At 44.7% G+C, this 12,744-nt stretch overlaps 1 protein-coding gene across 2 annotated transcripts in view; it reads right to left on the bottom strand.

The window, feature by feature from the left end:
• Nucleotides 1-12,744, bottom strand: part of Dzip1l (DAZ interacting zinc finger protein 1 like) — a 37,836-nt gene that overhangs the window by 17,598 nt on the left and 7,494 nt on the right. For both annotated transcript variants that reach the window (XM_028788072.1, XM_028788071.1), the window contains 5 exons: nucleotides 10,229-10,804; nucleotides 8,449-8,533; nucleotides 6,688-6,806; nucleotides 5,849-6,010; nucleotides 1,841-1,969 (listed from right to left, as the gene is read on the bottom strand). In XM_028788072.1, coding sequence (XP_028643905.1) covers nucleotides 1,841-1,969; nucleotides 5,849-6,010; nucleotides 6,688-6,806; nucleotides 8,449-8,533; nucleotides 10,229-10,729 — 996 coding nt within the window. In that variant the 5' untranslated portion in view covers nucleotides 10,730-10,804. The remainder of the gene's footprint in view (nucleotides 1-1,840; nucleotides 1,970-5,848; nucleotides 6,011-6,687; nucleotides 6,807-8,448; nucleotides 8,534-10,228; nucleotides 10,805-12,744) is intronic.

The raw sequence follows: 12,744 nt of genomic DNA, 5'->3' as shown, positions 1-12,744 counted from the left end.
TGAGTTCAATTCCCAGCAACCACATGTTGGCTCACGACCATCTGTAATGGGATTTGATGCTCTCTTCTGGTCTTCTGGTGTGTCTGGTGTGTCTGAAGATAGCTATAGTGTACCCATATACATAAAATAAATAAATAAAATATTTTTAAAAAGTCTAAAAAAAAGTTCCACATGTTACACAAAACTCAAAACTGGGTAAGGAAAACAGCAATAATAGACAAAGAAGCAAAAAAGCTCAATGCAGTGGCTCATGGCTGTAACTTTCAAATAGCATTTGAAAGCCTGAAGCAGGAAGGTCTGGAGTTCAAGGTTAGGGTCCTTCTCAGACACACAGCAAATAGGGGCCAGCCTAGGTTACATAAGAACCATCTCAAAAAGTTAAAAGAAAAAAAAAAGGAGCAGAGCAAAAAAATAAAGGGAAAAGAAAGAATATGAACAGAGTTCAAGTTTATAGGAAAAGAGAGGTGTTGCGTGTGCGTTTGCACACACTCGAAAGTGCACACACATGCACACATGTGTAAGTGTATTTGTACATGATTGCATGTGTGTGGGCCAGGTGTCACTCTCCATCTTATTGTTGAATCACTCGCTAACCAATTAGCTAGACTGACTGAGCTGTGAGCCATGAGCCTGGGGACCCGTCTCTATCCACCCCCACCAGCTCTAAGGTTCTAGACTTATGCGTTCCTGGTTTTATGTGGGCTTTGGGGATCTAAACTAAGGTCCTCGTGCTTGTATTATAAGCACTTTATTGGCCAAGTCCTCTCCCCAGGACAATGACTTTTTTATGACGTAAAATCCATCATGGATTAGTTTTGCAGGTTGTTTGTCTGTCTGTCTGTATACTTAACACAAGCCAGAGTCATCTGAGAAGAGGGACCCTAAATAAGAAAATGCCCCCATGAGACTGGCCTGTAGGCAAGCCTGTGGGACATTTTCTTAATTGATAATTGATGTGGAAGGACCCAACCCACTGTGGGCAGTGTCATCCCTGCGGTGGTCCTAGAGCAAGCCTTGAGGGGAAGCCGTTTAGTAGTTTTCCTCCACAGCCTCTACTTCTGTCCCTGCCTCCAGGTTCCAGCCTGTGCTTCTGTAGATGATGTACTGTAACACGGAAGTGTAAGCCAAATAACCCCTTTCCTCCCCAAGATGCTCTTGGTCTTGGTGTTTTAACATGGCAATAAAAAGCCAGTGGGACACCATGAAGCCAGCCTCACCGCCTTTCTGCAGACAGGCTTCCAGCTCTTTCTCATCCACCCTTGAAGAGCAGACGTGGATGCTCGCTCACCCTTCGGTTGCAGTGCTGACTGTCCCTGTTGTGGCCTTATAAGTGACATCCATGTTCTCTGCCTGGACTTAAGCAAGCGTCTGTCCGTGGTGGCCAGAGTAAACAAGGTACAAATCTCCCCAGCTCAGATCAGTGACTTCACAGTGAAAGGAACCCACACAGCACAGTAACCCTGAGCTCCAAGCTGACAGCTAAGCATGGGCTACCACACCACAGGTCTGTCATAAATATCTCAGGACACTGTCGCTCTTTCTGAATTCTTTTTCAACTGTGTTAGGATGAAAGTTAGAGATAAAAATGTCAATAACAACAAAAAAAACCACCTATGTTTACATATGTTTGTACATATTGGGCAAATATCGGATTAAACGCATCCCCAGCCTTGCCTGAGAACCTTCCTCTCTGCTTTTATACTGAACAAGGCCTGAAAACACAGAGCTTTGATGTCTTTCAACTTCACCAAAACCACAAGGCAAAACAGAAGCCTCGGTGGGGACAGGGAGATTTCTGGCTTGCTCTGGATGGAAGGGTACGGAGCGAGCATCAGCTCACCTGAACTTCCATCTTTTCTCGAAGGGCCTGGAGCTCCTGGGCATGCTTGAGCCTCTCCTCTGACTCTTCATCCTGCAGAGACCCAAGGTGGGACTCAGTCAGACTGTAGGACTGCAGTACCTTCAGCTTCTGAAAAAGCCAAGAGCTGTTTTATTAAATGAAGTCCTAGATGTGACATTAGCTTTATACCTTACCCCAATTCAGAACCAGAAGAGTAAAACTCACAGCAATCAAGAGCCTCCCCAGTTTGCCCTCACTACCACTATGTGCATACAAACATCCACACAAGTCAGCAGTCCCCTCCTGAGAGGTCTCCCGAGGCTTAGCTCCTGTACAGTAAAAGTAAACACCCGTGGAAAACACAAACTCAAATGTTAGTTCAATTTCAGTGAAATTCTGATGTCACCAAACCCTGAACTTACCCAAGTGCTGGCCAGTTTCTTCCCAGAAATAAGCTGAAAAGATCTACACTTAGGGCCCATGTGAGAACCTCTGACTCCCCAAGCCATGCCCTGAGGATTTCCTGCCTCTTATACACACATACAGACACACACACACACACCCCAGAAACAGCTATTTTTGTGCTGTGTTCAGAGCCATGTCACTTATAGCTACTGGTCCTTGAGCAAGCACTGTGACCAGAGGAGAAGGCTGAATCAAAGACAGAATCCCTTCCTACCTACCCATGTCATACTAATGAAGCCCATGTCTATTCCGACACGTAACTGATAAAACTTTGTGCAGCTTTAAGGACCTTTGAGCCAGAGTCTAACTTGGCATTTCTTCTTGATAACTTTTCGCAGCCACTCCTTAAGCAATACCAGGACCGGATGTTAATCGTGTCCCAGCAAGAGCATTTTTGCTGGCAAATGCTTTAGTGAGGCCTTGATAACTGGGGTTTCTGATGTGTCTCCTCTCTCAATGCTATAGCACATCACACCTCTGGCTCTTTGCACTACAGACCCCCATAGCCCGTGTTTCCTGTAAGCAAATCCTGCAGCTGCATCTACTCCATGTATCCTGACATTCTCTCTGCAGCCAGTCATAGCCATGCAGTAAGTGCTCAGACCTCTGCACCAGGCAAGCTGTAAGGAGAAATACTCTCAAAATGTACTGAGGGCTCAGTGGCCCTCCTCACGTCATGGTGTTGCCTCTGGTTTTGAAGACTATCTCACCATACTTTCCAGTCATTTTAAATAGAATCTTACCTTTCCCTCTGAGAATTCAAAAAAGAATGAGTGGACAAAATAATTACTGAATGATACAGAGAATCTTGTATCCAATCTGCTCCCTATACTTTAATAAGGTAAAATAATAAAATGTTGAAGGGAGTCAGGAGACATAGAAACACAACATGAGTAATCTTACAGGCAGACAAACAATAAATAAATACAGTCCTAGGCTATTCCAGTATGAGAAGAATGGGATCTGAGTCAGAAAGGGAGCTGGTAAAGGATCATGCCCTCATTTTCCGAAACTCAAGATTTTCTAACCCAAAGTAATCCAGTGGCCCTTAATGAGGTGGTTTCTGAGCAATGGCGTCTGCTTCCAATCAACAGTACTTACAGATGCCTACTTAACAAGCAACATGTTTCGAAGTGTAGAGCCAGGGACATTTAAAATCAGGAACAATGTCTATAAAGCTGCTGGTGAGCGCAGAAAGCCACACCATAGAGTGTCAGCTTGCCTTCCACAGAGCGTCCCTAACCCAGCAGGGAGCACTGTGATGGAAAGACTTGAATAATTACAGAAAAAAACCAGAGAGACAGAGATATACAGAGAGAGAGACAAAAATATACAGAGAGAGACAGAGACATGCAGAGAGACGCAGACACAGAGAGAAAGACATAAAGAAAGAGACAGAGAGGCAGGGACACAGACAGACAGATACAGAGAGAGAACAAGTTCTCATTTCCATCCTACCACGCTCCCTCTGCATTTCCATCCCAGGTCCCAGGCTAGCCCTATGACAATCCCCTAGGAACACTTGCCTGTGTGTATCTATCTTTAGGAAAAACATGGGATGGTGGCAAGAAAAACTGGGTGACAATTCGCTTTCAAAATGAGATTCTCTTGATGTGAAGAGGACCAATTGGAGATAAATATAGTTTAAAATGGTTTTCCATCTGTGCATATAGGAAATGATACGAGTCAGCAGTAACCTTAACAAGGTCTCCCTGTATTAGCGCTGAATAGTGCAGCCAACAGACAATAGGACCTTGGAATTTTAAAAGCTATGTTCAAACGTCACCTCCATCCCTTACTAGCTGTGTGAACTTGTACAAATTACATGGTCTTGATTTCACCTGTAAAAAAGAATGTAATATACATTCTTAAAACGAAGTGTCATGTGTGTACACATGCACACACACGCACATACACAACTAAATGGAACCTAGCCAGGCAAAGTGGGCTGCTTAGAAAGTTTGATGTAATAAGTTTTTGTGGCTGGACATAATGGTGCATACTGTAATTCCAAGCATTCACAAAGCAAAGGCAAGAAGATTGCTGTGAGCTTGAGGCCAGCCTGGTTTACATGACAAGTCCCAGGACAGCCAGGTAACAGAGATCCTGTCTGGAAAAAAAAAAATATTCTGCACAGAGGCAGGGAACAGTAAGTACGTCCAGTGAATGTAACCTATTCTACGAAACTCCCGTCGACATCACCAGAATATCTGACGTATAGCCAGAATTCACCAGATATCAGTTGAGAGAAAAACGTATTCATGTATGTTCTGCCACATTTCTTGCCAATGATGAGAACATTTTGTAAAATAAGGTTAGTCTTCTAAAGAGTTCTAATTAAATGGCAGATAGTTTTATGTACTACATATGTGCTAATTTAAAGTTGTTGCTAATCTATCACATACAAAAGAAACTAAGGCACAGGGATGTAAACTAACTAAACAACTAGACCACACAGCAAGTGTGTGCCGGAGCAGTGTGGATTTCCCTGGGCACCGGCCTCTGTTGTCCAACCATATACTGTGTCAGCCAACAACAACACAAGTAAGACCAGTGAGGACTAAGTAATGAATTCTGAGGGGGGGGGAGGAGGCCTCTGTGGGCAAAGCGCTTGTTGTACAAATGAAGACTCTGAGTCAGCCAGGCATGGTGATACATATTATAATCTATCACCTGGCAGGCAGATGCAAGCCGCTTTATAGTGAGTTCCAAAACAGTGAGCGCTACATAGTGAAACACTGTCACAAAAAAACAAAAACAAAACAAAACAAAAATCCTGGGTTCAAATCATTAACACCTATTTAAAACCTAGGAACGGAAGTGCACATTTGTAAAGCCAAGAATTGGAGCTGAAGACAAGCTGATCCCAAGGGCTGAGTGGCCAGCCACTCGAGTCAAAATGGGGTACTCACTACTCAGTAAGAAGTCCATGTCTCAAAAACTAAGGTAAGGCATTCGAGTGCGGTGGTGCATGCGTTTAATCCCAGCACTTGGGAGGTAGAGGCAGGTGGTATCTTGATGGCCAACCTGGTCTACATACTTAGTCCTGGGACAGCCAGGGCTATATAGAGAGATCCTATCTCTAAAAACAATAAATAAATGTATGAATAAATAAATAAATAAATAATAACCAATCTAAGGTGGGAGGTCTGGAAAGACGGCTCAGCTGGTAGGAGCACTTACTGCTGTTATAGAGGACCCAAGTTCAGTTCCCAGCACCCACACGAGACAGCCCATAATAGTGGTAACTCCAGAGAATCTGATGGCCTCTTCCATAGGCACCCACACATATGTGTGAATCTTCTCTCTCTCTCTCTCTCTCTCTCTCTCTCTCTCTCTCTCTCAAATAAAAATAAGTCTAATATAGAACTGAGGTACAGAAAGATGGTAAGAAGACATGTCCATCTCTGGTCTCTTCATACATGTACATAGGCAAGCCCATCTACACACAAACACACACACATGCACACACACATGCATGTGCATACACAAAATTAACTTTAAATGACAAATAGGCTTGCAACAAAAGAATTGTGGGGGTACCTCTTCTAACGTAGAGTTCTGGTTGGCAACGGTTTTGAACTCATCCCAGAACAACTGTTTCAGCTTGTCTATCTCTCCATAAAGCTTGCTGCGCTCCTTTTCTTTCCATTCATCGAACTTTTTTTTAGCTTCCATTTCCCTCTGACGAGTCATCTCCAATTCCTACCAAAAAACAAAACGCAGTATAATCATCACTTCCATGTTATAGCAAACATTGACTGAGCACCAGCTAAGGCCTCCTACATATGCATAACACCATGGCAATCCAAAGAACATGCCACCCTCAGCCCCTGCCATCTAGACCCAGAGTGGTCCACTGCTGGACACGACTTATCTAAACTGTAGGCTCCCTGAAGATAAGACTCATTTTCTCTTTTCAATCCCCAATAAATGCCTGCGAAGGCAATAAATAAAAGCCACTACAAGGAGAGATGAAAAAGGCTAGCGTTTTTATTCTGTAAATTTATTTATATTTTATATTTATAACACACGCCTCTCTAGCCTAGGATTCTGGAGCTTTCAAAACCAGACTCAGTCTTTGTCCTCAGAGAACCAAGTAATAGTGCAGCCCAAAACATTAGGTTCACGTTCAGATGCCTTCAGCATCGCTACGCAGAAGCCCATGACTCTCTGCTGCACTTTCAGCCACACAGGTCTGGCATAATAGTTTGACTGTCCTTTCCAGACAAAGTATAATCATGTTTCACATCGGAGAAGTTGGCCTTCTCTCTCTGACTTCCGGCTCAGGGAAATCGGTAGGAATTTGGGCCCTGTGGAAGTCTAGCACATGGCTGGGCACGGCATCCTGAGCCTCTCCAGCCACTTCCCTGCATACTTACCTGGACCTGGCGCTGCCGCTCAGCCTCCCTCTGGGCTTCCAGCTCCGCTTGGGTCCACTTGAGCTTGGCCCGAAGCTCCTCCAGTACCTCCCCCAGTGGCTGCTCCTGCTTCTGCTTTCCTGGGGTCCACACAAGGATGGGTGAAATGTGAAGTCATTAGCACTAATGCAGCAAAAATTGCCTTAAGAACACATTTCCACGGTGCTGGGGAGATGGCTCAGCGATTAAGACCACTTGCTGCTCTTCCAGAAAGACTAAGTTTGGTTCCCAACATCCACGTTATGTGGCTCAATCCAGTCATAGGGGATCTGACACCCTCTTGTGTCCTTTGTAGGTGTGCGTGCACGCTCACACACACACGGCATATATATACAGAAACTTACACATAAATAAAAACAAATCGTAAAATAGAAAAAGAACACATTTTCCTCTCCTATTAAAACACTAAAAGACGCACACAAAGATTTACATAAGAGGATGTTAATCCATCCTGTGCTACATAGTAATGAAATTTTTGAGTTACCCAGATATTCTGTACCACAGTGTGAAAGAAACTGATGGTTACATCATGAAATTCTGTTCAGTCATTAAAAATCATGTTTTCAAAGATGGTCTAGTGTTGGCAGTGCCTGGTATGCATGAAGCCCTGCTTTTGAACCCCATTACTGCATAAGCCAGGCATAGTAGCAGTACCAAAGAACTGGAGGCAGGGAGCCAAGAGTTCAAGGCTAGCCTCAGCTATACCAAGCAAGTTCAAGACTAACTCAAAACAAAACAAAATAAAAAGAACAGAAACTATGGTATACTCAAAAGTGTTTTTATATGCTTATAAATATATGCAGAAAAACATCAAAATAGTAACTGCTGTGATAATGTCCATTGTTTTTAATTTTCCTTTTCCTATATATCACTACATAGTTAAGTTTCCATATCAAACACATATTTTTACAAGAAAATAAGAAACCAATATTTAAGACATAGACTGTTTTCCTTAATAATCCCTAATACAGAACTATGAAGAGATATATAATAAGTACACAGTTAAATGATACTGCTTTAAGCTGTGTGTGTCTGTCTGTCTGTCTGTCTATCTATCTGTCTGTCTGTCTAAGGACTGAACCTAGAACTACATTGCATTCAAGCAAGTCCTATATTACCAAGCTACATGTTCAACTGTAAAAAAATAAAATAAAATAAAATAAAATAAAATTAAGAGGATTACAATGATGGGAAATAACAGTATTTCCCTTAATGTAAATTTTATATTTATAGTATGTGGTTACTTCATTGTACAGATACTTCTGTTGAACTCAAAAACTACATATAACTATAAGGGCAACACAAAGCCTTGTTACTCTTTCTGGAATCTGAAATGGTCAAATTAAATACAGTGGTTAAGTCATGATAAGCTCCAGTACACAGGACAGCCCAAGAACTGGTCTGACTGCTCATTTGCCCCATTTATACAGCCAGCCTCAGACGGCTGCAGACAGGCAGGGAGGCTGAAGGCCCTTCTGAGTCATTGCCTGCTCCACACACAGTGAAGGAACACCAAGCCAGAGGCAAAGTCCTGACCACTGTCATGGAAAGGAACAAAGCTACAACTAAGCCTATCTGTCTGATGCTTCTTGTCCCCTACACAGACAAAACTGCACAGAGCTCCAGGTGGGAGCTCTAAGAGGCTCTAAGAGCAGGTTCATGTGCATGGTCCTCACTCACCAAATCCTAGCCCAGCAGTTCCCAGATGAGCCCTGGACTCACCAACTTCTGCTGTTCCTGCATGCCTGCGCTGGATGTGGCCCCGGAGAAAGGTGGCATTCATGAACGTCTTGTCACACAAATGACACTACACAGGAGAGAAGCAATTGGAAGTGCCGGATTAGATCCCCTAGACAGCACAGAAGTTTCCTGTAGGGAAACTCTGCCTCCACAGGGTCCATGGGCTGCCTCAGAAATAAAAGAATTTGAAGGGTTGGGAGTGTGTGAGACCCTAGGTTCAATTCCTGGCACCACATAAAGAAAGAAAGAACGGTGGGAGTAGGAAGGGAAAGAAAACAGGAATCCTGATTTTTAGTAGAATATGAGGCCAATGAAAATAACCACCATGTGCCCCAGCTCCTATTACAACTGAATATAACCATGTCACTAAGTTCTAGTCATTATATATAAGCATTTCTAGAAGGTGACATTTTTTTTAAGTCCTAGTGGAGCACATATCTTTAACTGGAGTACTTAGGAGGCAGAGACAGGCAGATCTCTGTGAGTTTGAGGCAGGTTGATACACATAACAAGTTCCAGGCTAGCCAGGGCTATATCACCAGATCCAGTCTAAAAAAAAAAAAAAAAAAAAAAAGAGCTGGCAAGGGATGTAACTCAGTGTTAGTGGGCTTGAAGGGCGGAATCAGGCCATGAGACATTTGATAAGACTGGCAAAGCAAGAGATAAAGAACTGAGTCGCTGGTAGCTGGCATCCCATACCAGCCCTGGGTTGCTTACCGCCAGCTTCTCTGTGAACTTTGCCATGGGTTGCAGTACGGGCGCAATAGATGACGCCTACACTGACAGACTCTGCCCACTGGAGACTTAACGTGACAGAAATAAACCTCTAGTTAGGAGAGGAATATAAGTTGGGTGGAGCAGGGGACACTGTGCAAGTCATTTTACTGCCCTGCCTCACACTAACTGCCCTGCCTCACACTAACAGCCTTGCCCCCAAACTAGGAATCCTCTGAAAACCTAAGTTTGCATGGACTGTAACCACCTTCTAGAGCCTGGCCAGGGTCGATGCCTCGGCCTCCTCTTCTGGTGCAGTGGAGTCATGAACTATGTCTGAACGATGAAGTAAGTTTCCTAAAGTGAGCCTGCCTCCATATGCCTCGCCACACACTTAATGACCGTCCACATGCCTCCACACACACATGCCTTTACACAGCGCACTCTGCACGCCTACCAACTCTCCATCCTTATACATGTGACGCACATACCTTCCAGACATACTCACATCGTTAGGCAGGTATACTACATATCCTTTACCCATATACATCATTACATACTGTCTTTATATGTACAGACAAACGTGCACATCCCTCACGCCCTCAAAGACACACCCCATAAATATATCTACTACGCTCCTTAGCTGGGTCTATTGCAGTAAGTCAGTACAAGCACACATTATACAAGATGTATCCTACAGACCCAGATATCGTAGACCCTTCAAGCATTTGTATATACACATTTAACACACCCACATGCACAGATACAAAGGTCATATAAGTCACACCTTCACATACTACACACGCATCCTCTCCATGCACAGGAGTACTTGTACACACACCCTACACACTCCTCTCACACACCCATTCTACACTTACGTTGCATAGAACCCAATAAGAATCCTCAGACTCTCAGAATATCATCTTTAAAATCTGCTCCTAACTGATGAGAACGGCCTCCAGTCGTTTCCTGGTCCAAGGCAGTACCACTCAGCTGGCCTGGTGCCTGAGGCGTACAGCCCAGGCTCCCCTCAGCCAAGAGTCCTCACCGTGTGGTAGCTGTGGACACCTGTCTGCAGAAGCAGCTGCTGCAGGGTACTGATCATCTTTCGCCTACGCCGGCTCTCCTCCCGAACACCCTTGAGCTCATCAGCCTGGCGCCCCAGCTCCTGTTGGCCACGCTGCTGCTGGCCCAGGCTGGCCTGCAGCCGTGCTTCCAGCTGCGCCACGCTGGCACTCAGGCAGTCCTGGCAATGCAGCAGGTACTCGATGATGAGCTGCGCCAGGCGCAGCACCTTGAGCAGCACTGGGTCCACAGGCTGCCTACAGTGGTTGCACACCTCTTGGTCCAAGTTACAGAAGGTGACGCCGGCAATGTTCTCCTGCAGAGTGGCCACGTCCAGCTCCCGGGCCACACGGTCCACGTCCACAGCACTGATGCGTCTCCAGTCTATGCTCTCACGGCGAGGCTGGAACTTGAAGGTGGGAAGTGTGTAGGCCCCAGAGAGCGGGCCACTAAGGCCGTCAGCAGTGGCTGCTGGGTACTGCATGGGCAGAAGAGGCTCTGGGCTGACCACAGGGGTGGAATGCCACCAAGGCCACTGGCCAAGAAGCTGAAAGAGGACCTGGCAAATGGAAGAGTTATATAAAGTTATATAAAGTTCAAATGGTTGTACCTTCCATATACCTGCTCAGCAAAACCTTAAAGGAGGGCACAGTGAGGTGCCTGTAGAGCAGCGTTTCAGTATGATGTGCTGACTATGTCAACATGACTACAGTGTGGGAAGGAAAGGTAAGCCTTCCCTTGCACAGAAACATCTAAATCCTCTGCCTTGGACAAATCTCTTCCTCTTAGAACTCCTCAGTCTGTGGGGGAGCAGGAAGGAGTCCACTTGAAAGAACTGTGGTAAGGAAGGGGGCCCATGACACACGCACTCTAGCACCTACATGTGATAGGTCCTCGGGAACCCCCTACAGAGCAACTGTGGTAGCACCTGACAAAGAATTCTGTCAAATGTATGAGAGGATTTTTCTGAAACCCTATAGTGACTTGGGATAAAATCCAACAACCCTCCAGGAATGGCAGAGCCACTAATGACCACAGCACTGCCATCTGGTATATCCCATTCTAGTAGAATATGTGTGGACTACATTTCCCAGCATCCCCCTGCAGCAAAGTGTGATTATGTGACTAAGTTAGGTTTGGTGGATTGTAACTGAAACAATGTCCAGCCCAGCCAAGAAAGGCTTAAGAAAGCTGCTATGTCTCTACATAAATTGTGCTCAGTCTATGATGGACCTGTTTGTTTGTTATTGGGTTTTTTTTTCCTTGCATTGTGGATTACACATGGAGCCTTATTCATGATCGGCAAATTCTCTAATTGAGAGCTTCATTCCAAGCCCATTAATAGGTTAGAACAGTGCTTCTCAACCTCTTAGTCGTGATCCCTTTAAGGATCACATATTAGATATCCTGAATATCAGATATTTACATTATAATTCATAACTGTAGCAAAATTATAGTTATGAAGTAGCAATGAAATAATTTTGTTTGGGGGTCACCACGACATGAGGAACTATATTAAGGGACTAGAGAAAAGAGCTTTTGTTTTGTTGTTGTTGTTGTTGTTGTTGTTTTTGCCAAAAGACCCATATTCTATTACCTGTACTCTTGGTAGATGTGTTTGATAGCTTTTGGTCAAATTGCCACAAGCTAGAATCATCTGAGAGTAGGGAAACACAATTAAGAAAATGTCTCAACAAGATCGTCTGGAGGCAAGTCTGGAGGCATTTTCTTAGTTAGCGATTGATGTAGAAGTCGCCTACTACGGGCGGTGCAACTTCTGGACACGTGGTCCTGGAGTGTATAAGAAAACAAACTGGGCAAGCCATAGGAGCAAGCCAGTAAGCAGCGTTCCTCCAGGAATAGCTTTGCCCTGCAGACTGAATCTAAGATGAGAAAAGGTGCACACCTCCCCATTTATCAAGTTCGACCCAGCCTGTGTGATCTCGTCACTTAAATTCAATCCAAAGGCAGAGAAGAAAAGTGTCTTAGTTTATTTTCCTTGTCAATTTGACTGGGATTGGCGTCACCTTGGAGACACACCTCTCAGCTCATCTATGAGGGTGTTTCCAGAGAGAATTATCCCAGGAGGGAAGCCCTGCCTGGATGTGGGACCATCCCATTCCCTGGAGTCCCAGACTGAGTAGGGCAGAATTCTCTTGCATCCTGACTCTGGAAATAATGGTTAGCTACTTCACACACCAACCACCATGTCCCTCACCAGTATATTTCTTCCAGTCATCAGCCAAAAGAGACCCTGGCTTCCTTAAATTGCTGTTGTCAGCTATTTGTTACAACAACGAGAAAATTAACACACAAAGGTCACAAAACTCACGGGAGAAAAAAAAAGCCTTGAAGAAGCAGTGGGTCTAGGTGGGCCGGGGAGGAGGAAAAGAAAGGAAAGACAGTGGCAATGGTCCAGCCAGCTCTACCTGCTTCCCAGGGACTATGAGAAGGAGTTGGGGTGGGGGAGGGGCTCAGAGGTAACACTGGCATGCTGCA

Source organism: Grammomys surdaster, unplaced genomic scaffold (assembly GCF_004785775.1).
Source record: "Grammomys surdaster isolate TR1022 unplaced genomic scaffold, NIH_TR_1.0 125698, whole genome shotgun sequence".
Taxonomy (NCBI): Eukaryota; Metazoa; Chordata; class Mammalia; order Rodentia; family Muridae; genus Grammomys; species Grammomys surdaster.
The sequence above is the reverse complement of the archived record's forward strand: the minus strand, read 5'-3'. Positions and strand labels throughout refer to the sequence as shown.